Below are 23629 nucleotides of genomic sequence, written 5' to 3' on the forward strand. Positions count from 1 at the left end.
GTAAATGTTGTCATTGCAGACGATTTTGTGAATTGTCCAACCATGGTTGGAATATTGACAGCATTCTCGCACTTGTTGGAATATTTCCTTCCAGCCTTTTCTCAGTGTGGTAACAAGCCCATAGACACAAGTTTCACGTGTTATGTCGATTGGTTGCGGCTAAAAAAGGCAAATACATTTCTTTCGTTTTTTGTGTTTATATTTAAAAAGAAGAAGACAACGACAACGACGACGAAAAAATAGAACGATCAAGCGCAAATGTCGTTTGAATGCAATTTTATGTTCATTTGCTTTGGATGATGTGTATTTTAATTTTTATTTTTTATTTTCATTCAACTCGCAGCTTCAGTTTGCCATCTCTTTTGCACACTTGGCCCTGCGCACTTATTTGCGCACCGCAGCCAACTGCCGCTGGACTGCATGCGATTAATGCAGACGTCTAACTGTGGTTTTTAATTGCAAAGGCTCAACCATACCATAGATAAACATACATAAATCTATTTGGAATTCAACCGGCTGACATGTAAATATGTTTCTTCGGTTTTTTTCGCGATGAATAGTGAATACACACACAAATGGAAAAATCACCGCTCATTCCATTCGCGTTATTCCACGCGCTCACTTGCTCACTCGTTTGAAATACTTTTTTCTACCATCTTTCGCATAATTCCACCATTGAAACATATTTTATATCTCTCTCCCGAACAACAACAACGACAGCAACAACAAAAAAATCGACACAAAATATTTAAGATAAATATTCTCACATATGTGAGAGAAGTGTCGAATACCCTTTTATCCACACTCGATTATTTATTTGCTGTGTATGTGTGTTGCAATTCAAATAGTTTCCATTTAAAATATTTCATTGAGAAGCGCAGAAAAAATACGAGCATGTACACGACTTTTGAAACCTATCGCGCGAGAGATGTGCTTGAAATTTTAATAATCAACATCGATAACATTTGAATTTTGCTTTCAATTTTTTTCTCTTCTCGTTTCGTTTCTTTCTCACATGGTCAATAGACTCGATTTCTATGGAATAAACGAGTGCTTTTTACTTCATTTGTTTTTTTTTTGTGAGAAAAATCTCACTTTTTTGCTCGATTTTAGCTTAAGTTTGTTGTATTTGAGTTGGAATCGGTTGGATTTTAGCTTGAGTTGTATGGCTCTAAGTTCAGATTGGTTCAGATTTAAGTTAAATGCATGGAAATTTGCATTGCTTTGGCATACTCGAGTGAATGAAACTTCGTCCTTGGTCGAATATGCATAGAAAGAGAAAATCGATATGCGATCTGAGCTAAGCGATGCGATCAACACAAAACATTGTATGAATTATCTTATCGATCGCATGAAAAATGCAGAAAATTACAATTTCAGCTGCGTGATTTAATGCACACGGCTCAATCGCTCAATGTGAATATTATATCTATGGTAAGTTCAACTAGAATGTGTGGGTTTTATTCAAATAAACCTTGGCATTTGAATCCGTTTTTCTCATTTCAAAAACTAATTTATCGCATTGAAGTTTCTTCAGAAGAAAAAAACCTTTAAAGTTTAAATAGAAAAAAATTCTTTGAAAAAAATCTCGCTTACCTTAGTGCTTGAAGTCCTGGGTGCTCCATCAACAGCGATGGCATAGATTTCAATTTCGTAGACATCAACGCCGGCTTCACGATCCAATTCGGCGGCCGTTGATAGAATGCCCAATTTCGGGTCAACGTCAAACAGCCGGTCGACTTGTCGACCATCACCAGTCACATTAGTCACAAAATATTCAATATCAACATTGTTCAAACGAGCCAAAACCGTTGTAATGCTCGTTCCAATCGGTTCATTTTCATAAACACTTGCAAATATATCGTTATTTTCGAAAATCGGTCCATTCTTCGCTGCACTATCGCCAACGGTAATTAATGTTACATAGGCATCGGAGCTTTTGCGTTCACTTTGTACGGCTTCGTCGGTCGCTTTGACCGCCACTTGATATTTCAATTCGATATTATCTTTGTCGAGTGATTTTTGTAGCGTAATTGCGCCGGTGCTACGATGCAACCGGAATAGATCGGTATTACCGCCGACCATTTCATATGTCACAAGGCCATTGGTGCCGGAGTCTGCATCACGTGCGAATACATTCATTATGATGGCGCCATTTCGAGTCGAACGTAATTTATACTGTGGCAATATTGCTGCATTCATCGACACAAACATCGGTACGGAGTCGTTAATATCCTCAACGATAACGGTGCAGATTTTTTCCGCTGACAATCGTTTCGATTCGGGCACCGCTTGATCGGTAGCCACAATTGTTAATTTGAATGTGTCAATTGTTTCACGATCGATTTCACGCAGAGTAAAAATGACTCCTGTCGTTGGGTTAATGTCAAAATGACGATTGTTATTGCTTGGCTCTTGATTGATCAACGTGTAAATCACTTTGCCATTTACACTGGAGTCTGGATCTTCGGCCGTTACGGTTACGATCGGTGTTTTGATTGGGATTCCTTCTTTGATTTGTCGAACGATGGCGGTGCTTGGGAAACTCGGCGGATTGTCATTTTCATCGATTACCATCACGGTGAAGAGAATTGTCGTTTGCAGCCTTGGATTTCCACCATCTGTTGCCGTTATATTCAATGTGTACGAAGTAGTTTCTTCGTAATCAAGTGGCCGATGCAAATACAGTTTACCAGAAATTGAGTCAATATGAAATGTATCACGACGATTACCCGCCGATATTGAAAATGAAATTTGGCTATTGATTCCAAGATCTGAGTCGGTGGCACGGAAACGAATCAATTCCGTTTCGACGGGTGTGGTTTCATTGACGGCAATTTGTGTATCGGTTTGAGTGAAAATTGGCTCGTTGTCATTTTCATCCAGAACTTCCAATGTGATCGTTGTGTTGGAGCTTAATCGATTGCGCAGAGCTGCATCATGTGCGACAACCGTAAGTTTGTACGATGATTCCGTTTCACGATCCAATGTCTTAGCGAGTGTAATCTGGCCGGTTGAGCTATCAATAGCAAATCGACCATCCTGATTGCCATCGGAAATATAGTAAAATACATCACCATTCAAACCCTCATCAATATCCACCGTATAAATTCGAATCAATTGCGTTCCGATTTGTGATCCTTCGGGAATTTGCACTTTGTATGGTGTGCGCAAAAATTTCGGCTCATTATCGTTCAAATCCAAAATGAAAATCTTAATTTTTACGGTGTCTTTTAATCGAATCATTCCATTGTCGCTGACCATTGCCTCGAGCGAAATGAAATTCTGTCCGGTCGATTGAACCAATGCTTCGCGATCGAATTCACGTGCCGTTTTAATGAATCCATTACGTGGATCGACCGTGAAATCGTTTTGTGTGCTTGACAATGTATAAATCAATTCAGCATTGCGTCCAATGTCAAGATCAATGGCCGTTAATTTGCCAACAAATGAATCAATCGGTTCGTTTTCGGTGATGCTAAATGTAAATGTTGAATTGGTAAATTGTGGAGCGTTATCGTTTTCGTCGATTACATGAATAATGACCGGTACGGCAGAGCTACGCGTGGGCAAGCCACTGTCAGTGCACAACACTGTCAACGAATAATAGTCGTGCACTTCACGGTCCAACGCTTTCTTCACATACATGTAGCCATCGGGGAAAATGCCAAAGCTATTATCCGTGTTGCCTTCGATGATTTTATAGCTAATGCGACCATTTGCACCCAAATCCGCATCGGATGCGGCCAATGCAAAGAATCTGGTGTTGACCCGTGTTGATTCTAGTAAAGATGTTTCGTATGATGTATGATCAAAAACTGGAGTATGATCATTTGTGTCTTCGATTCGAATGTTTATTGTGCACTTTGATGAGAGTGGTGATTGACCGCCGTCTTTAGCTGTGATTTCAATTGTGATAACCGTTTCGGGTTCGGCTCGAATCGGTCGATTCAAGTACAAAACTCCGGTTGATTCGGAAATACGGAATTGATCCTCTGGGTTGTAAGTCAAACTATACGTAATTCGGCTATTTATTCCAATGTCTTTATCGCGTGCTCGTGAAAAATACACTTCTTGACCCACTGCTCCATTTTCTGGCAATTTAATTTCATCGTATTCCTTTGTAAACATTGGTGGGCTATCATTCAAATCCAAAATGGAAATATTCACCGTTGTTTTTCCATATGCCAATCCAGCACGGGCTGCCACGCTCAATGTGTAGAATAACATTGATTCTCGATCGATTAACTTGGCCGTTCGAATGATTCCAGTGTGTTTATCAATTTCAAAATTTCCATTTGGATCACCAAAAATGATGGCATACTCAATTCGATTTTTATTCTGTCCAATGATTTGAGTTCGACCGATTTCGCGGCCGATTTTAGCATTCGTAAGCCCAAAGTCTTCGGCGACTTGGAATTCATAGCCGGTGTATGAGTCGAATTCCAGTTCTTCCATCTTGACATCCTTGATGATTTCGACGATTGCATCATCTGAGCGCATATTATCGCGGTCCTTTGCGGAGATCACCAAACGATGCAATGGTTTTTGTGACGACCGAAAGTTTGAACGCAGTGAAATCTCTCCGGTCCATGAATCAATTGTAAATAGTCCATCTCCACCGCTTTCCATGTTGTATGTTATCACGGCATTATCACCTGCGTCTCGATCATTTGCAATCACTTTAACAATTGGCGTGTCGGTGGCGGTGTTCTCGGAAATTGGCACAAAATATTGTTTGGGATAAAATTCGGGCCGATTGTCATTCACATCTTCTACGGTCAATGAAACGGTTGCTGTGGCCGATTGTGGTGGAATACCTTGATCCCGGGCTACAATTTGAATTTCATAGAATGCAATCATTTCGCGATCCAATTTCGATTTCGTTGTTAACTGTCCGGTCATTGCGTCGAGAGCGAAAACATTTGGATATTTCTGATTGACGCCCGATTGAATTGAGTATGTCACACTGCCATTTGTTCCTTGATCATTATCCGTTGCGGTGAGCATTGCTACCAATGTATTCGGCGGTGTATTTTCGTTAAGCGTGACATTGATTTGATTTTGTGAGAATTTCGGCGCACCATCATTTTCATCTAAAACAATCACTTTCAGTTCGGCATAAGACCATTTTGGATTTGGTCCACCATCACGAGCCGACACATTCAACACAACTGTTCCCTGCAACTCACGATCCAGTGGTGCTTTCGTTGTAACCAATCCAGAAATTGGATCAATTTTAAACCATTGTCGTGTATTTCCCGAAACGAAATCGTAGAAAATTTGAGCATTCACTCCAGTATCTTCGTCCGTAGCTTCGATGCTAACAACATACGTTCCAATCGGTGCCAATTCACTCAATACCGCTGAATATTCGGATTTTTCAAACACTGGATAAGCATCGTTAACATCATTCACATGAATGATCAAGTTAGCGGTAGCCGTTCGTGGTGGTGTACCTTTGTCCGTTGCAATAATTGTCAAATTATACGTGCTGATCTCTTCGCGATCCAACACACCATTCACTCGAACAATATCAAAGCTTGGTGTATTTTCCAAACGAAAGTGTTGCCTTTCATTTCCGCTGATAATTTTAATATTCGTATCACCATTTAAACCTTCGTCCATGTCAACGACATAAATGGCAGCCACCACACTGCCGTTCGATGCATTTTCATCGACCGTTGCAAATGTGCCGGTCAATGGAAAGTATTGAAATCGAATAACTGGATCGTGATCGTTGGTATCGACTAGGTTGACGGTGACATAAGTTCGGCCATCTTGACGAGGTGAACCGTGATCGCGTGCAAAAACGGTAAATACACAGCTTTTCGGGCAACTCACTCCCGGCTTAACTGTCGTCGAGCACGTCTGTTGATGCGGACACGACAAGTGTTCGGTCGTTGAAATAACACCCGTCTCTGGATCGACGGTGAATTGTGTTTCCGTTTCAGATAAATAATACGTTAATTTGGCATTGTCGCCCAAATCATTGTCGGATGCCATAACATGAAGCACCGGTGTTCCGGGTGGAACACTTTCGTTCAACGAAACAATGTAGTCACTGTGATCGAAAATCGGCGGTGAATCGTTTACATCCAAAATTGTAACATTCACTTGAACATAGCCAAGTTTTGGCGGTTTACCACCGTCTCGTGCTGAAATATTCAAAAAGTAAAAACCTCTATTTTCACGATCTAATTTTCCTGTTGTTTCCAAGTGCAAGTACGATACATCGCCACTTGGATTTGTTGTCACGGCCAATCGGAATTTATCATCATGATTTCCACTAACAATGCGATAATCATGTGTAACACTGTTCATTCCGATATCTTTATCCGTAGCCGCATCCAGCAGTAGCCTCGTTCCGGACTGTGCATTCTCCGAAAACGAAACGGCTATACTTGGTTCGGGAAATTCTGGATAATTATCATTCGCATCTAAAACATTGATCCGCACTTCAATGGGATACGTTGGTTGACTTGACAACACCACCAAATCGTATCGATCCCGTTGTTCGCGATCCAGTGGCACATTCGTTTTAATTTCTCCCGTATTTGGATCAAGTGTAAATTCACGCGGTGGCTCATTGAAGCGATAGGTGAAACCGATTTTAGTCGGTACATACCCAACCACTGTGCCACGTGGTTCATTTTCTAAAATTTCAAGCGGTACTCGCGTATCAACCGCACGTGATTGCATTTGCGATGAAAATCCATCGGCTGACGATCGTCGGCGTGGATAAATGAAATTGGTATAGGTACCCGGACCGGGGCCGTGTGCATTTATTGTGCTAATTTCCATACAAATCAACAATAGCGTGGTTGCACAAATGTACAACGACAACTGTCGTCGTCGGCGCGTTAAACGAAGCATACTGCTGACACTCCAGCAAGTTGTGAGCGTCATAATTCACCTTTTGTCGCTTCGTTACAGTTCAACACATTTATGGCTGTTTGTTTATGAGCCATTACAACAATTCTTCAACAAAGCCATTTTTTTCATCCGTTTTCTTCGCTGTGTTTTTTTCGCTCTCTCTCTCTCTCGTATTTATTTATTTATTATTTCCATTCAGTGTGACTAACCTTCGATCACTTTGATACTTTGCCGACGATACACACAACCACCAAGAGCGTGCACGACTCACTCGTTGGCTATTTTCAAATTCGTTTTCGTTTTCTTCGAAAATTTTCACTCTTTTTTCGTTTGAATTTTTTTTTCTTTTCTTGTGTGTGTGTGTGTGATGTTTTTTTTTTCAGCACAATTATACGGACATAATTTTGCACTTTATTTTATTCACAATTAACACATTTGAGCTATTGAGCGTCGACACTGTATTTTATTGTGCAATGATTTCAATGTTGAGTTCAGCAAAACACTTAGTTTTTTTGTTTTTCTGCTGTTCAGAAATGCAGCGTCAATTGTTGCACACTCTGTCTCGGCCACTTTCTATTGTGCGTACGATGAAGTTCAACTGCAATGAGAAAGAGTAAATTGAAATGAAAAGTTTATGAGAATTGAAATTGAAAAAAAAAACATTTTATTGTTTTTGTGTGCTCGAAAGGGAATTCATTCTTGAATTCACTCTCTCAGTCCATCGAGATGCAAATGTTCGTTGGTTGGTTAGATGCAGTGCATCAATGTGCCTGTGAACGGCATTGCGCTGCACGGCAGCAATGACCTCATTAAACGCTCATTAAATGGCAAAAATGTCGTTTTTCTTCCATTCGTCGAACGTCGCCGTCGCCGTCGCCGTTTGATGTTGAATGGTTTATATTTTTCGATTCTAAAAACCCTCTAATGATGTTGTATTAAAATGTCTTCTTTTTGCGTCGTTTGCTTTTCCATTTTTTTCTTTCATTCTTCATCTCTTTTGCTCAAATTCTTATTGTTTCTAAACTGATATGAAATGACATAAATTAAAACACACAAACTGTCATCGAATAGGGAAATCGTTAACCAACGTGGCAGTGCAATTGAATTGTAAACAAAAAATGAATTATATATTTCATTAAATGAGACCCGACTGAAGCAGATGAAACGAGAGAGAGAGAGAGAGAGACGCAGAAAGGGAGAGCGAGATGAAGAATCCGAGTGAGCAAGAATCAAGAGCAGTGAAAAAGTGTACGCAAACTGCAAATCAATTGAATAATAACAATAAAACAAGTTTGAAATATTTCCATTGTTATCACAGGCGCGCTTGTATAACAACAACTACACGTATGCTCTCTCTCTCTGTCTAGCTCTTCGACAGCGCAGCTTATAAGTGGAATGAAAATAATAATAAGAGAAGCGCATCTTTGGCACAGCCATACGACAGTGATGACACGTTCCAATAAGCGAGAGGTGAAAGAACAATTTAAAGCATAGCTAGCAACAGCAGCAGCAGGAGCAGCAAAAAATGCAACGACAACGAAGAGTTGCAGTGCGCGAGGAGGGATTATTACAAACCTCAGACAACGAGAAGCAACACAGAGAGCGACCGCAAGAAAACACAACAACATTCAGTAGCGACATAGTAATAAAAGTAGCGACAGAAATAACAATAGGAAAAATTGAAATATAAGACACAATCACATTTCGCTCAAACCATGAATGGCGGAGAAGGAGAGAAAAAACGACACCAAACGTCGAGGTATAAACAAAGGCTAAGCAAACGCCGACAAAACCGTTTCTAATGTCGATGTTTTGTTATTGGATTTTCGTTTTTGCTGGCAGAACAAGGGAGAGAAAATGATTGTAAAAGTGCATTTCAGTGATTTTTGACATCTTTGACCAAATGTGGCTCTTTCTCTCGCTCCGCGCAAACATTCTATTAAATTGGCTGTCCGCGAATTTCTCTCCACCAGCCACACTAACAATTGATGTTTTAATTTCATTTTTTTTTCTCTTCATTTGTAGGTTTTTCTTTCTGCATTTACTTTTCCGGCTTTCAATTTTCAAAACCATTCCCAATGTCTGGGCAAACAGAGACTTGTGTGTTTGTGACAAAATAACGTCCAGCCAATATGAACGAATGCATATCCAAAATAATGACGTAGAAGTAAAAAAAAAATAGTGTAAACAAGCGAAAAGATAATCAAATCGAGAGAAGAGCAAAAAGGAAATGAAAAATCCACAGAAATTGAAATGAAATGGAATTGAATATAGTGGCGTAAACAAATGCCAGCACAGGAATTGCATTCAAATATTTGAATATCGAAGTTTAACTTATACACATAGACATACAGAGAGAGTTCTGTGGGGCTAAAGCAGGAAAAAAAGCAGCAGCAGCAGCATTACGATAGAGAATGCCAGAGAGTGAGAATTGGATTGTTTGGTAGTGGATTGATCGTTGTTTGCTCGCCAAATGGGAACTGAAAAGATGATGATTTTTACACATACAAACAAAGAAACATAAAATGCTGGCTGGCTGGCTGACTTGCAACTAACACACATACATGCACACAAATGATCGATAGCACAATATAATCCGACGAAAACTATATGTATACATTGAGATTATGTTGCGTTTCACCAGAGAACAAGACAAAATTCCGACGATATTTAGCCGTCCAGGTACACATATTTAAGGTAAACTCTCCTCTATGAATAAAAAAAACACGCAACAACAACAAGAATCCAACGAAGAAAAAAAACGTAACAGCAACACACGACCGTACGCAGATAATGAAGGAGAACCGAAAAGATGTGTGTGCACACCGAGAGAAAGAGAGAGAAAGAGAAGAAGTTCTGTGTGTTGATGTTGCTGCAGCAGCAGCAGCAGCAGCAGCAGCAGCACGTCTTGTCTGTGGCCATTCGGTTCATTCGCTCCGAGAATCAGTCGGTTCGGATGATCGACTCGCGCGTTTCTTGTCATACACGAATATATTTATGACAGAAAAACGGGTTATCTGCGTTCAAACGATAGAAACACATTGGTCGCTTCGCATCTCATCTTCGGCCAAGATGATGATGATGCTGTTGCTCTTACTGTTCTTGTTGTTGCTGTTGCTTTTTGTTGTTTTATTTTGTTTCGGTCTCTTGTTTCAAATCGAATATTGGTTTTGCGTTTAGATTGTTCGTTCGTTCGCTCGCGTAAAAAGTGTCGTCGTATTTTGTTCTTTTCGCATCGAATACACACGCGATCATTCAAGTGAGTGTGCACTGTGCATTTAGCAGACACAAAATATTTAGTTGGAAATTTGTCATTTGGTTCGTTTGTGCTGTTGTTGTTATTATTGCTGTGTTTTCTTCTTCTCTTTCGCATATTCTGATTTAAAATAGAAGAGCTCTTTGTTCAGAATTTTCTTGTGCCTCTTTATCTGTATCTCTTTTCTTTCTCTAACTTTTGCCGTCTTTCGGGCCTAGCCATCGGTCACACAATTCGATTAAATCGTTTTATCTCATTTAAATTCAGCTCAACTATTTTAATAGTATGACAAAATGTTTTGATGTAAATGAGAGAGAGAGAGAGAGAGAGAGAGAGAGAGAGAGGAAAAAGCGACTGCATTTAATTTTGAAAACAGTTATCGGCGACGCTGTTGTCATTAAGCATATTTTCTCTAGCCAGTTCGAAAATCAAGTGCTGCGAGTCAAATAATTACACAAATGAAATGAAATTATTGGTGTATGCAACAAAGTAGTGCGCTTTGCTGCCATCTGATTCGAAAGCTACTGTTTTCTTCATGCTTCTAATGTCCACTTATGATATCCACGCCGTGCTTATTAACCATGTCTCCAGCAAAGATATTTTTCCAGTTTCCTGCGCACAACGCACAAACTCTCATTCGTATTATAAATGGCCAGATGCGTTTTGCCGTCATGTTCGATCTGCTGTTTGCCATTGCTATACGTACTCTTCTGTTTTACTCTTCATTAAATGTCATCTCGCAAATAGAGGCGCGGACAAATCATCCACTTGTGAAACACACAAAAACAAAACAGTAACAACAACAACAACAACAACAGCCAAAGCAAACGGCTGGCCGCTTGCTTTTGCCGCAAACGGCGGCGGCCACATGAATACAAACTACCAATGATTATAATATAATAATGAAAATAATAATCGCCGTACTATTATCCAATTTTTCTTTAATCAAATGTGGAACCCTTTGTGTATATCAACAGATGAACACGTACGTATGTGTGCGTGTGTGCACAAACGTGCGCGCTCGCAAACGCGATCGTTCATTCTTTTCTGTTTTGGTATTTATTTTATTTCGAGACTCGTTCGTCTTAACTGTCTGTGGTGGTGATGTTGTTGTGTAATTTTTTTTTCGGTTTGTTTTGGTGTTTCGCACAAATCGAGCGAGATTCGTTTTATTTGATTCTATTCAAATAAATGCTGTTAATCTTTTCGCATTGTTTCGTTGTGAAAGGTGAAAAATCGAAAATGATGGTCATTTTTCTTTTTGACATTGTAAAATGTTCTAGCATTTTTTGTTTTCGAATGTTGACCAATCAAAATGAATTCAACGGTCACACGGAACTCTATCTCTCTGTGTGTAATGAAATTTAAGCACATATTTAAGTTAGAGTGGAAAAATATTTATTTTATATTTTGGATATTGGTCAAAAAGTTAAATGCCTTTATTTGAGCACGCTGGACACATTTCGGCCATTCTTAAAACGAACCGCTTGTGTTGATTCAACAAACTTAGCCATTTATTTGTGAAGTCGCATCGAGATGAGACAAAAGACGCAGCGCAGCACAAAACTAATGTTAAATATCGATTATGTCTTGAAATGAGCAGATCCTGTAATGGAATTGTCGAATGAATGAAGGTGAGAAAGCATAAAAGTCCAAACTGAGTCTCATCAAGTGAGAAACAAAGAAACAAGCAAATTACAACGGCAAGAGTGAGATAGAGTCACAAAAGCCATTGGGCATAAACGACAACAACAACAGTCAAGAGGAGAAAAATTAACAAAACGTCTAACGACGGTTCCGAATATTAAATGAGTGAGTATGATAAATCGAAATTCAGTGAAAAACGACAGATCGGCCACAGAGAGACTGTGTGTACCGTATATATCGGTTGGTTGGGACGAAGTAACCTGTGCCATCGCACTTCATTCGCATGGGACACAATCTCTCGCTCTCTCTTGGATATTATAAAATGAACGACGAATTGTGGTGTTGCGAGAGTGAATGAGTGTGATAAAGAGAGCGAAACGTTTGCTAAAACTCATCTTCTTCAAACACCGACGGACCCGGCACTCGAACAGAGAAATATTTCTTTCGTTTCATTTTGGCATTCTTATTTTTTCGTTCTTCCTCTTTTCATTCGCATTTTTCTTTTATTGTCGTGATTCTCACCGTCTTCGTGACGGTTTTTTTTTCGTTCGTTCGTTCGTCGTCTTCTTTTTCGGTGTGTACGATTTCGTAGTACCAACACACCATCAACATGAAAGCGTTCAACGTTTAGCAAAAATGAACGAAACCAACTATTTATTTATATATTGGCCATAAGATCAGAGTATCGACAGATTATCATCAATGACCCGAACATCGTTCGTTCGTTCATTCGTTTGCGCGCCACTTCTCCACTCATAATTGTCAATAGATTTCGATTGATATGCGACCGAAAAATATTGACTTTGAATGCAAAATTAAATGATTAAAAACACCTGATAGCCACTTTTATTCACTCCGGAACGTATTTGCTTTGGTATGTGTATGTGTCGTTAAAGTCATTTTCTGTTGTTGTTATTTTTGTAGAAACAGGAATTCTGAACAGCGATTCGCAATGGATTTCTCAGAAGTGACAACATTTGAAGCGATATATTTTTTTTCTTCCATCGGTTGGTCTCTTTCATTTTCTGTTTGAACATTTTTCCTTTCAATCGTGAAGAATTACAAATGAATGGATGTGTGTGTGTGTTTGTTGTCTGCGCGCGACGAAAGAATATTTATATCAATTATTTTGATCGGCGTCTTACATAGTGAGTGCATTACATGCTCACTTAAGCCTGAGAATAGACAACGATGCAGACGAGCACACATAGACACACACACACACACAGCAACACTGAAATATAACAATTCTCTTGCGCTCTGACGCATCCGTCGTCGCTGCTCGCATTCGTTTCTATTCATCATTATTTTTTTTTTTTTTTAAATATTCTATTTTTGTTTTACTCTCGTTCGCCACGCTGTCGATCCATGCATATTCATAAAAATCGTGAAGCGTTTAATTGAGTGCGTATAGTCTAATTGGCGATAAAATTTGCATTTGATCAGTTAATGATAGGGATCCGTGCATGTTTCTCTCCCGCAACCAAATTGGAAGAAATGACGTGTCTCCGTATCAGCTCTATTTGGCTCCAATGTTAAGATTAGTTTTGATAGCTTATCAAAAAAGTAGTGATTCAATTTTACACCAACAAACCTTTTCCGATGTAGGAAAAAACACGAATTTTTCATGAGCGCGTTTACATGAGAAACTTTCTTAAGTTCCTAAGAGAAGAGTTCGTCTTCCTTTTCTAGGTTCTTCTGGGAGATGAAAACGAGAGAGAGAGAGAGAAAAACACGTCCGTTGAGACGTTTAAAAGTTCACTGACTGCAAAATAACAATTGAAATGTGTGTCGAGAACGTCTAAAGGCGTTTGTTTGTTTCCATCTCCGAAGGAATATGCTTCGTTTTTCGACTTAAAAAGTTCAATCGTTGTGAATACATGTGTTGTGCTTCGCGCTCAAATGATTTCGCTGTGACTATCAAAATGCCAAATGGACATGCGAAATGGGTGAGTATGTATGTTTTTCGAATCGAAAAACAATAATAAATTGATTTCTTGAACGTTAACGATTTAAAACTAGCCGATAGATTGTGTGCATGTTTTCATTCTAGCAATGCAGCAGCATCAACAGCAACAACACATTTTTCTGCCACACCAGAAAAAACCGACAGATTTGTTTTCGGCCGAACGCGCGTTTGAACGCGCCAACTTTACCGTTTCATCGAGCGATTTATGCGATGATTATTTGAGCGAGCGCGGCTAAACTGTGCCATAGGTTTGAATGTTATTTGTTTGTTGTTGGCTGCTTCGTCTGTTCATTTTTTCTTCTCTTCTGCTTATCTCGTATTCCCATTCACTCTGACATTCTATCTTGTGGCTGGCATTTTCTTTGGCGTTCAATCAACACTGCACTTAACATTGGGCCTGGTTCGTGTATAGCGTTCGATACACATGATCTCATGGGCTTGGGCGCGTCGCAGTTTGAAAATCCATAACAGAAATAAGAAGAAGAGAGAAAAAAAACCTTTAAGAATGTTCATTATTTTCTTCGATGCCGTTCGCATTTGCATCTTGTGGTTTAAGCATTGCTCGCCTGTGTGCCCATCGCTGAGAGAGAGAGAGAGAAGTGGTCGAGCAAGAAGGTGCTGCATGTGTTTTTTTTCTCTCTTTTCGTTCAGGTTTTCTGATTTCCCGAAACCAGGCAAAAGACCAGCACGGATAATTCAGCTTACAAATTATGTAATTGTATGTGCGGAAAGAATAAAATGGACACAAAACCCGAACCACGGAATATAAAGTGCATTATCATCGGACATGTGCAATAAGTGTGCTTTTGCTCAGCATCGAACCGCTAAAATTATCCACATTAGGCGGCAACGAGAGAAAGAGAGCGATGCCAATGAATGAGCGAGAGAAAAAAGTACGCAGCAAGTCGAAAAAATAATCGTCTGCATCTCAACTTCTTTCTTTCAAATCCATTTTTTGCTAACGCTATCTCACTCATGCCATTGTCGATCCGGTTCGGAGTGAGCGAGCGCACAGTCTGCGTCGCTTGCTGGCCATGCGACTTTGCGTGAATTTGTGCTTATTGTTACAATCTCTCTCCAGTGTCTGCATTTGAAGCATTTGCATGCGATTTGCAAGTGATTTAAAAACGTACTTTTCCCGTTGTTTTCGATCTTGAACCGCATTAATTTTGTTTTGATATTAACAAACTGTTGTGTGTATTATGCGAGCACTGTACGCCGCCACTTTTTGTTCACGCCATATAAATACAAAACAATTAAAGGCCGTGTGTGTCTGTTTGATTCTCGATCCGTTTCGAATTGAAGCGAGGAAAAAACAACATAAACAGATACTTTAAATTGTACGAGACGAAAGAAAAACAAACGTAAAAGTGCTTTTTCTGTGGTTAATTTGAATTTTTCGGCCAGTTGATGCCGAACTTGAATGGAATTTTTTTGTTTGCTTGCATTTTTGGTGCGTCAACTTCATTATTTCACGGGCGGCATGCATGAACAGTCTTTCATTTTGATTTCGATCAAACGTTAAATTGTTAGCATTCAAATTCATTAAATGGTGTTTATGCTTCAACTGAAGCGGTGTTTTGAACTCTTTCCCTGGAATCGCGATCACATTTTATGCACTCGTTTTTATCAATCAATCTTGTTTTTCCGCATGCTCTGACACATTTCGTCGCTGGATTCTTTTTTGTTTGGTGCAATAAAATTAATTTCTTCAAATTCCAAGAGATCGAACAAGCTACGCTTGTCTTATTACTTCACATTGAATGGCGATCATTTTCGACGAGGATCGAATGGTGAAACTGTTTATTGGCGATAAAAACATATAAAATCCACTTCAATGGATACGTTACAGTTTACAATTGCCTTTGAAATGAAATAAAGGCGGTTAAGTATATCGATTCATTTTGATTGCGGACTCTCTTTCGCGCATTCGATGATCTAGACGCGTTCGGCAACAAATTAACGGCATGCAAATATCACATATTTTATGCTTTGATTCGTGTTGAAGGATGGCGGCTCGTATCGCCCGATTGAATGGCATAATCTGAACTTTGTTGCGCGGAACAAATCCCCCGCGAAATGGCTTTTATCGAAACGGACCGAAACAACGGCAACAACAACGAGCAAAGAAAAATGGTGTTCTGTTTCTATGTTTTCATTTTGCCTATTTTGTCTCTTGTTCGCTCTCTCTCCGTCGATCTGCCTCACTCTCCCGGCAGAAATTTTTTTTCATAGCAACCGAATGGCATTGCATCAGGCAGAGCCAATGACAATATCAGAGCAAATAACAAGCGTTAACATAATCAAGAGCATGGAAAACATTCGATCGCTCCATAGCTCTAAAGCTCTAACGGTGCGCTAATAAATTAAGTGGTTGAAAAAAAATACGGCCGAATTCCATTTGTAACACGAAAACAAACTCGGTTACAATTTCAAAACAGTATTTGCTCTCGAAAATAATCTCTTCGTGTCGATTCGAAAAAAGGATACACACAGAGAGGAGAGAGAAAAAAGAACGACAAAAAAACTGTTCGATGTGTGTGTGTGTGTGTGTGTGAATTAGAAATATACGTGGACCTATCTTTTTTTTTTGTTTCCCACTAAATTCCGGTTTGACTCATTTCGATACACTCAATTTGGTTGCGTTGTATGTTTGCACTGAAATGGAGCGCAGAACAAACAAACCATTTTCAATATGTATGTTGTATGACACAATGCAAACATTGGAATTAGAAATAGAAGTGAGCGAGAGCGAGAGACGAAGATGACAGATTTTTTTTTCTTTTACCTCGGGTACCTGAAGTGAGTGTGCGTTTGCTATCGCTCAACAACGACACTTTACACAGCATTACATCATGTTGAATTGATTTCGACCACGTTTAGGTCACATTTTGTGTGTTGTGACTGCAGTCAAATGAACGAGATCATGACTGTGCAAATGTTGTGCGGATTTGTAGTTCTTTTTTTTTTGTCTTAGTCATTCGTTCGTTCGTTCAGTTTTCTTCCGACATGTTGCAATCGACGTTCTGTCTAAGTGCGTCAATATTCTTAGGCTGCAGAAGAAAAAAAACGCAGAAATTCGCTGGATATCGTGTGTGTGCTCGGCTTATGCAATTGATAAGTGTGATTTTTCGCCGAATGAATTGCCGCACGGCCATATTAACACATAGAGACACACACAGAGAGTGTGTGTGTGTATAGAATATGTGAATAGAGTCCAAGTGCAAAATTGTCGATGGAAAGAATCAAAAAGGAATGTTTAGAGAAGAAGGAAGGGAAAAAAAAACTATCAGCATAGTCAACAGCGGGCATAACGTATGCAATGGTCTCTCGCGCGTCCGACAATGAAGGTGTGGTGTGAAACGCTTAAACTATCCCGGCTCTCAACTCAATATACAAAATTTTTCTCTGTTTTCACAATCCAATGTGATATTTTTCGTTCGAAATCTCAGCCGCTTGATGCTTTTTTTCGTATTTATTGAGTTTTATTTTTTTTTGCTGCCATCGCCGTTGCCGTTGTCGTCGTCATCGTCGTCGTCGTCGTCGTCGTAGTTACAATGCTGTTTTCCGTGTGGCTCTTTTCTAAGAATTTCTTTTTACGGTATTTTTTGTTTTTTGTTTGAGGATTTATTTGTTGCCGTGTTATACTACGTACATACCTACACAATGCACATAAAGGCGATAGCGATATGCGGATGGACACAACACACACATACGCCAAAAAAAACAATGTAACAAACCAGATACGAATTATATGTATTTCTCTATTCGACTCTTTAGTTTTCTTTCCAATTCCAATCTATCTCGCTCATTCATCCGTCTTCGTGTGTGTGTGTGTGTGTGTGTGTGTGTGTGTGTGTGATTGAATTTTTTTTTGCTCTTTGTCGTTTTGAACAATGAAATTCGATACTGTGAAAAGAAAATATGGTTTCGAAATCCAATTGAGAATTAATGCATATACAGAAAATTAATTCTTTAGCTGTCACATTCGCCGACAGGTTTTATCGTGAGTGTGCTTTTCTTTTCCGTCACATTCGTTCCGAAAATGAATGTTATGAAAGAGCATTTTGTGTGTGTTTAATGCGACAAACTTGAGAGCACTGCGCCCGTTCGCATGTATGTATGTGTCTGTGTGTGATATGTCGACACAAATTTTTCATTTCTATGCCCCGAAATGGTGATCAACATTCTTAGATAAGGTTAAAATTATTGTTTTTCAATGGCTTTATTTTTCATCTATAAAATAGGCTCTTAAATCGCTTCGCATTTTTTGCTATTGAAAGATAGTAATGCCGATTCAAACGCATTGTTATGCTTCGAATTCGAAAACATGTACCGAAATCAAAAGATGTCTATTTTGGGATGAAACGACCGAGAAGAAAGAAGACTTGCACGATTGGCGACGAACCCTACATTTTACGGTCACAATGAAAGTGATATGATTATTCAGAGCCATTGTGGCCGATGTGAAACAGAAATAGGAAACTAGCATTGTCATGGGATTTTAATAGGAAATGCACTGATTTTGATGAAAACCATTAAGAAAGGCACTCTTTGAATGGGGCTTTTTACACAATGAACACAAAGTGAGTCGAATGAAAAATGTCATTTTTTCGAAAATTGACACTTTTCAATTAGATACCGAACCCATGATATGGCCTTTTTGTTGATTTCATTGCCTCATTTATTTCTCCATTTGGTGTTTATCGCATTAATTTTTTCTGCTTTCAAATCTTCTGAACCTCATTTTTCGATTGGATGATAAAATTTGATTTTCTTTTTTTACATCCATTTTTTTCCCTTCATTTGCTTTGCTTCATTATTTTTTTGCTTAAATTTTTATTTGATTTTCTTCTTCTTTGCTATTTTACACTTTTCCTTTATTTTCATTCATTTCGAAACATTTTTGACTTCATTTCGGTCACTATAATTCTGTTTTCGTCTTTTTGTTTCACCAACACGAGCACGCAAGTGCAAATACACGAGCACTAATTCGATTTGCGAGCGTGGGATAAAACGGTCAGGTTTCTATACACATGTCACATTTGTCACCATAAATTGCAATTGGTCTTTTGATCCTAACGCAGATATGAATACAAAATTTGGTGTGGTGATTGACATTTCGAGCTTCTTCAACCTGCTGAACCAATGTACCACCAAACAAAGATTGGCTCAATGGCCAATAAATACTTGTTAAAAGATCGCTGAACTCTCGTTTCCAATCGGAATAAGCACGAAAATCATCGATGCTCCGAAAATGCGAAATCATCGGTACTTCAAAAAAGCGGATCATTTAATGTGACACATACACCAAAACAGACTGATCAGCTCTAATTAACAAATCTGGCATCTATTTTGGTCGTGATTAAAAATTCATAATTACATTTTCAAATAATAATTTAAAATTAAAACACGTTTCATTATATGGCAAAAACGATGTCATTATAATTTACGAAACGACTTCCAGTTTTTTTTGTTGAATCGATAAATAAAAACACTATTAGGTTGAATTTTGATCTGATATTATGCGATCGCATCGCGCCGACATTATGGAAATGAAAATATGAGAAGCCGACGGTTGACAAAAAAGCCATGTCATTCATCGTCATGATTGATTCGTCGATGGCGTTTAATGAAATATTTGGTTTGCATCGATGGACTAATTGGCAATTACGAGCACAATATTTAATGGACAAAACAGAAATAAATAGCGAGACCTGAAAAATCTATTATTCAACTCAATACTAACCGTATTACGAAATGTCATTCAATGAAAAATAAAATCCAATATAAAATCCATGAGTTTTTCTTTTCTCAAATAAAGTTTTAACACTGAACTATAAAAAAAAAACCACAATTAATGTTCGTATCGAAGGTAATAATTTTTTTTCGCTTCTTTTTCTTTTAAGTACTCATAAATAAATCAATTGGCGACACAAAAATCTCGTCGAAAACTTTTGTGAGAGAGCACTTTTTCTTTTGCACAAAATAACCAGTTGCAAACTTGCGACAATTTCTGAAGCACAATGGCCGTTTCACTGAAAATTACACAAACACGTGTAGAAGAGGAAAAACACAAAACTATTTTCAAGTGTTTTTCGTTCGCCTGCTCTTTCAATTGATATGGAATTTGTTGCGGTCGTCGTTTAATCACTTTGCGAAAAATCAATTAATTGCCAACTGAATTCGATTGTCACACGCATAAATATAAAATTCTTGGCTGCTCAAATTTACGACGCCAATTACAGCAATCCGAAAGAAGAATCAATGACAACGACTTGAATATGTTGCAAGAGAGAAGATTGGTCCTATGCCATTCACTATCAATAATTTCATAGCTGGATCATCACATCACGTCGCATGTTCGATGTAATTAATAGAAAAATGCTCCTTCTCTGCGTCTCTCCCTCTCTCTCTCTCTGTGTGTGTATTGCGTTTATCCGCACAATTTTCTCGGTGCACTGAATTTATTTTATATTCTTCGACTGGATTCTGATTTATCATTTACAGATGTCGATTGCACAAAACGAAAATGAGCACACTCACACACGAAAACACACACTGATTGTTTGGTGAAGTACGCAGCAAGAAAAAAACCGCGAAATGTCCTTTCAACTTGTGATAAACACACTGCAACTTGCACATACACCCGTACACACAACCGATCGATACGGCGGCGGCGGTGGTAAAAAATGGATTATTTATTTTTATTTCAATTGAAAACCATAAATTTTGTGTGCAATTGTCGTTTATTTTGTTATTCCTTCCTTTTACATTGGATTTCAGTCCGTGTCTGTTTCAGTCTCCGTGTGTTTTCTCCGTTTGGATCGATGTGATCTGTGTTTTTTTCTGCTTCATATATATTTCTCTCCTTGTTGTAAATAATAAAAACGTAGCAAAAACTATAAATGACAATAATTTTTTTTTCGTCTTCTTTTCACTTATTCTTTGTGTATTTTTCCTTGTAAGCCACACTGGACTGTGTTTTTTTTGCACAGAAAACAGTTCAATCAAGAACAAATTTCACAATATTTGCAGGCACAACAAATAAAGCCTGTACACATTTCTTTGGTTACGTTGAGAATTGAAAATTGTTTCTGTTTTTTGCCTTGTGGTGTGTGTGGACAAAAAAAAATGTTTATCGACACAAACGCACAACGCACTGTGTTCTCAACTAACTAACGATCAACTTGAAACTGACAAAAGCACTGTCGCTAGATCGATGGCTGAGGCTCGCTCGCGGTGCTTGCATCGAATCCAAATTGCACGTACAAGAAGAATTTCTTCGGTGTCGATGGATGATGATGGTGAGAAAAAGAGCGAACAACACAAAGCACAGACGAAAGATATCGAGATGTAAATAAAACCCGTGTGTGTATACATTGAAAAACATTCCAGTGCTGCTAGTGTTGGTGTGTGCGCGTTCTCGCATATAGGTGTATGTGTATTTTTCGATTGTACACAGTGTTGGTGTAATGCACTGTGCGCTCTCGCGCCTTCGAACCAAACATGTGAAACAATCAAATGTGAAGAGAGAGAAGGAATAACAACAGAGGAAAAAAAAGCACCGAGCAAGATTTGATCGGTGGCTGGAGTAGAGAATGAGTCAGTGTGTGAGTTGGCTGTTGACGGCGATTCCGTATCATATTGCCAATGTATTGGTGGAATTTCTAGTTTTTTTTTTGTTCATTCCATTCTTTCTCTCATTCTCGTTTTTTGCTACAATTCCTTTTAAAGAAACCATGATCGAATCAATGTATAGTTGCGTTGCCACACAGACACACAACATTGCTTCTAAAACACCGAATCAAATGGGAAGAAAGAGTAATAAACACATGCGACGATGCTGATAAAAAAAAGACACTCACACACACACACCATCGTCACAACGTAGCCAAAGAAGAAAAATTCCCGGCCGAATGGTGTGGAACAGAGAAGGAGCGCATACTCATTCAATGGTGATGATGATGATGATGAAAATGCTAAGAAAGCCATTTGAATTTGTGTACCTGTGTTGCTGTTGTGTCGTTCGATATGTATATTTGGGAATGAACACAAAAAATCGTTCTTGTTGCTGTTGTTGTTGGTTTTTTTCTGTTGTTGTCGTGTCTTTTATAAAAATTCGACTACGAGTTTAAGAGTTGGACGATTTTTTTTTTCTTTCGTTAAGCCAGAAAAATGATCTAAAACGCACACACAAGCAAGTGCAACACGAATGTTAAGACCAAAGAAAAAGACGAAAACCACATGCAGCCAGCCGCGCACAGTGTACTCGTAAAAGATTGTTGTTTGTATTGTTATCGAAGGAATTTTTCGGTTCAGTTCTGTGCCTGAGCACACACACACACACAGAGAGAGAGAGAGAGCCGCAACAAAATCGTCAATGGTTTTAGATCGATGAATATATTTCGCAAATTATGTTCGTTAGTCTGTTTGGTCTGAAAGTGGCTTGCTGTGCGCGAAGAGATGTATGTGCAAACGTATGATCCCTCTCTCTGTGTCTCTCTGTATGTGCGAGTGAGAGATTGAACGCGCGCGCGCTTGGTCACAATCGTACAGGCATATTTGTAGTTTTAGTTGGTTCAACGAGAGCACTAAAACAACATCAAACCCAAAACGATGATGATATAAAAGATGATGATCGAAACAAATGTACCAGACGCGATGATGAAAAGGGACGAATGCGCGCAACAGAATCACCGAAAAAAAAAACACACAACAACAACAACAAATCCAACACGCATCTCTTGGGTACGAAGAATGCTGTTTTTGCCGCTGCTTTTGCTGCTCATTGGCTTGTTGTTGTCGTTGTAGTGTCGTCGTCATCGTCTCTCTTACAGCACAGCCCCAACCAATGTAACTTTTTAACATAATTTTATAATGAATTTAAATTGCCTATTTAAAAAGCGAACAAAAAGAAACTCTCTAAGCATCTCATCGCAGCTATGCAGTGCATAGCGTAGAGAAAATGTGCGTAGTTCGACTTCGATCTGTTTTCGTTGCTGCCTGGTTTCGGATTCGTTCGTACGTTCATTCTTTCATTTCCTTTGCTGCCCTGTGCTCTGCTCTCTATCTCGGTTGTATGTTTTTCTCAATGCCATCGCAGCGCGCGATCCAAATATGTATAAAATGGCACTCGACTTCTTGCTCACAAACGCTGTCGTACACATTGTTTGGCATATTGAAAATTATGCGAGAACGCAAACGAAACTGCGAAGAGACACATTCGCAAAAGGAAAACAAAAAGTCCAGTGTGTGTTCGCGCGCGCACCGTTGTATGCATTGTGAGCGCGAGCGCATCGAAACAGAGACAGAGACTGCGCGCGACCCGTGTCTCTTCTCGTCGCAAACGAATTACATTTTAATATGTCCAACAAATTTGACAAATAATGTGCATTTTACTTCGGCGAAAGTATTTTCGCATTCAAAGCCCTTTTTTTCCTCTCTCTCTCCCAACTTCTTACATCCACATCGAAGACATTCGACTGCAAAACGAAATAACACAAATCAATCGTCGATGACCCCCCGAAACAGTAAATGACGATGATTTGAATGATTGTAGCATTAAATGTTTTGGCATTGTGGATTCTGGAATATCGGGACTCATTTTCGCTGGTATTTTTTGTGTGTTATTTTTCTTAGCTTCGTTTTTTACGTTTGCAATTAGGAAATTTTTCTTTCCAATTGTATTGTCAACATAGTTTGCATTTCATTACAAGTATAGTCTATTTTCAATGGAATCCATTTAGAAGCATCCTTTTGGAAGAGACGATATTCCTTGGAAAGAGACAATCAATTGACTAAAGCACCAAATCTCTCTCCGGTCGTCTTAATTACTGCTTAAACCAAACCAAATTAAATGCAATGCAATTGAAATGAGA

The 23629-nt window shown here is 38.9% G+C and overlaps 1 protein-coding gene across 1 annotated transcript in view; it reads right to left on the reverse strand.

Annotated features, from left to right (window-relative positions):
* LOC129567123 (cadherin-related tumor suppressor) overlaps positions 1-20946 on the reverse strand; it is a 155770-nt gene extending 134824 nt beyond the window's left edge. The window contains exons 1-2 of the mRNA XM_055443730.1: positions 19498-20946; positions 1597-7474 (exon numbers count right to left, since the gene is read on the reverse strand). Of these exons, the coding sequence (XP_055299705.1) occupies positions 1597-6909 (5313 nt within the window). The 5' untranslated portion in view covers positions 6910-7474; positions 19498-20946. The remainder of the gene's footprint in view (positions 1-1596; positions 7475-19497) is intronic.
* Positions 20947-23629: the final 2683 nt, after the last annotated feature.

The sequence above is a fragment of the Sitodiplosis mosellana genome, unplaced genomic scaffold, assembly GCF_009176505.1.
Source record: "Sitodiplosis mosellana isolate CC-2019 unplaced genomic scaffold, AAFC_SMos_1.0 Smas_scaffold_5, whole genome shotgun sequence".
In the NCBI taxonomy this organism is placed as follows: domain Eukaryota; kingdom Metazoa; phylum Arthropoda; class Insecta; order Diptera; family Cecidomyiidae; genus Sitodiplosis; species Sitodiplosis mosellana.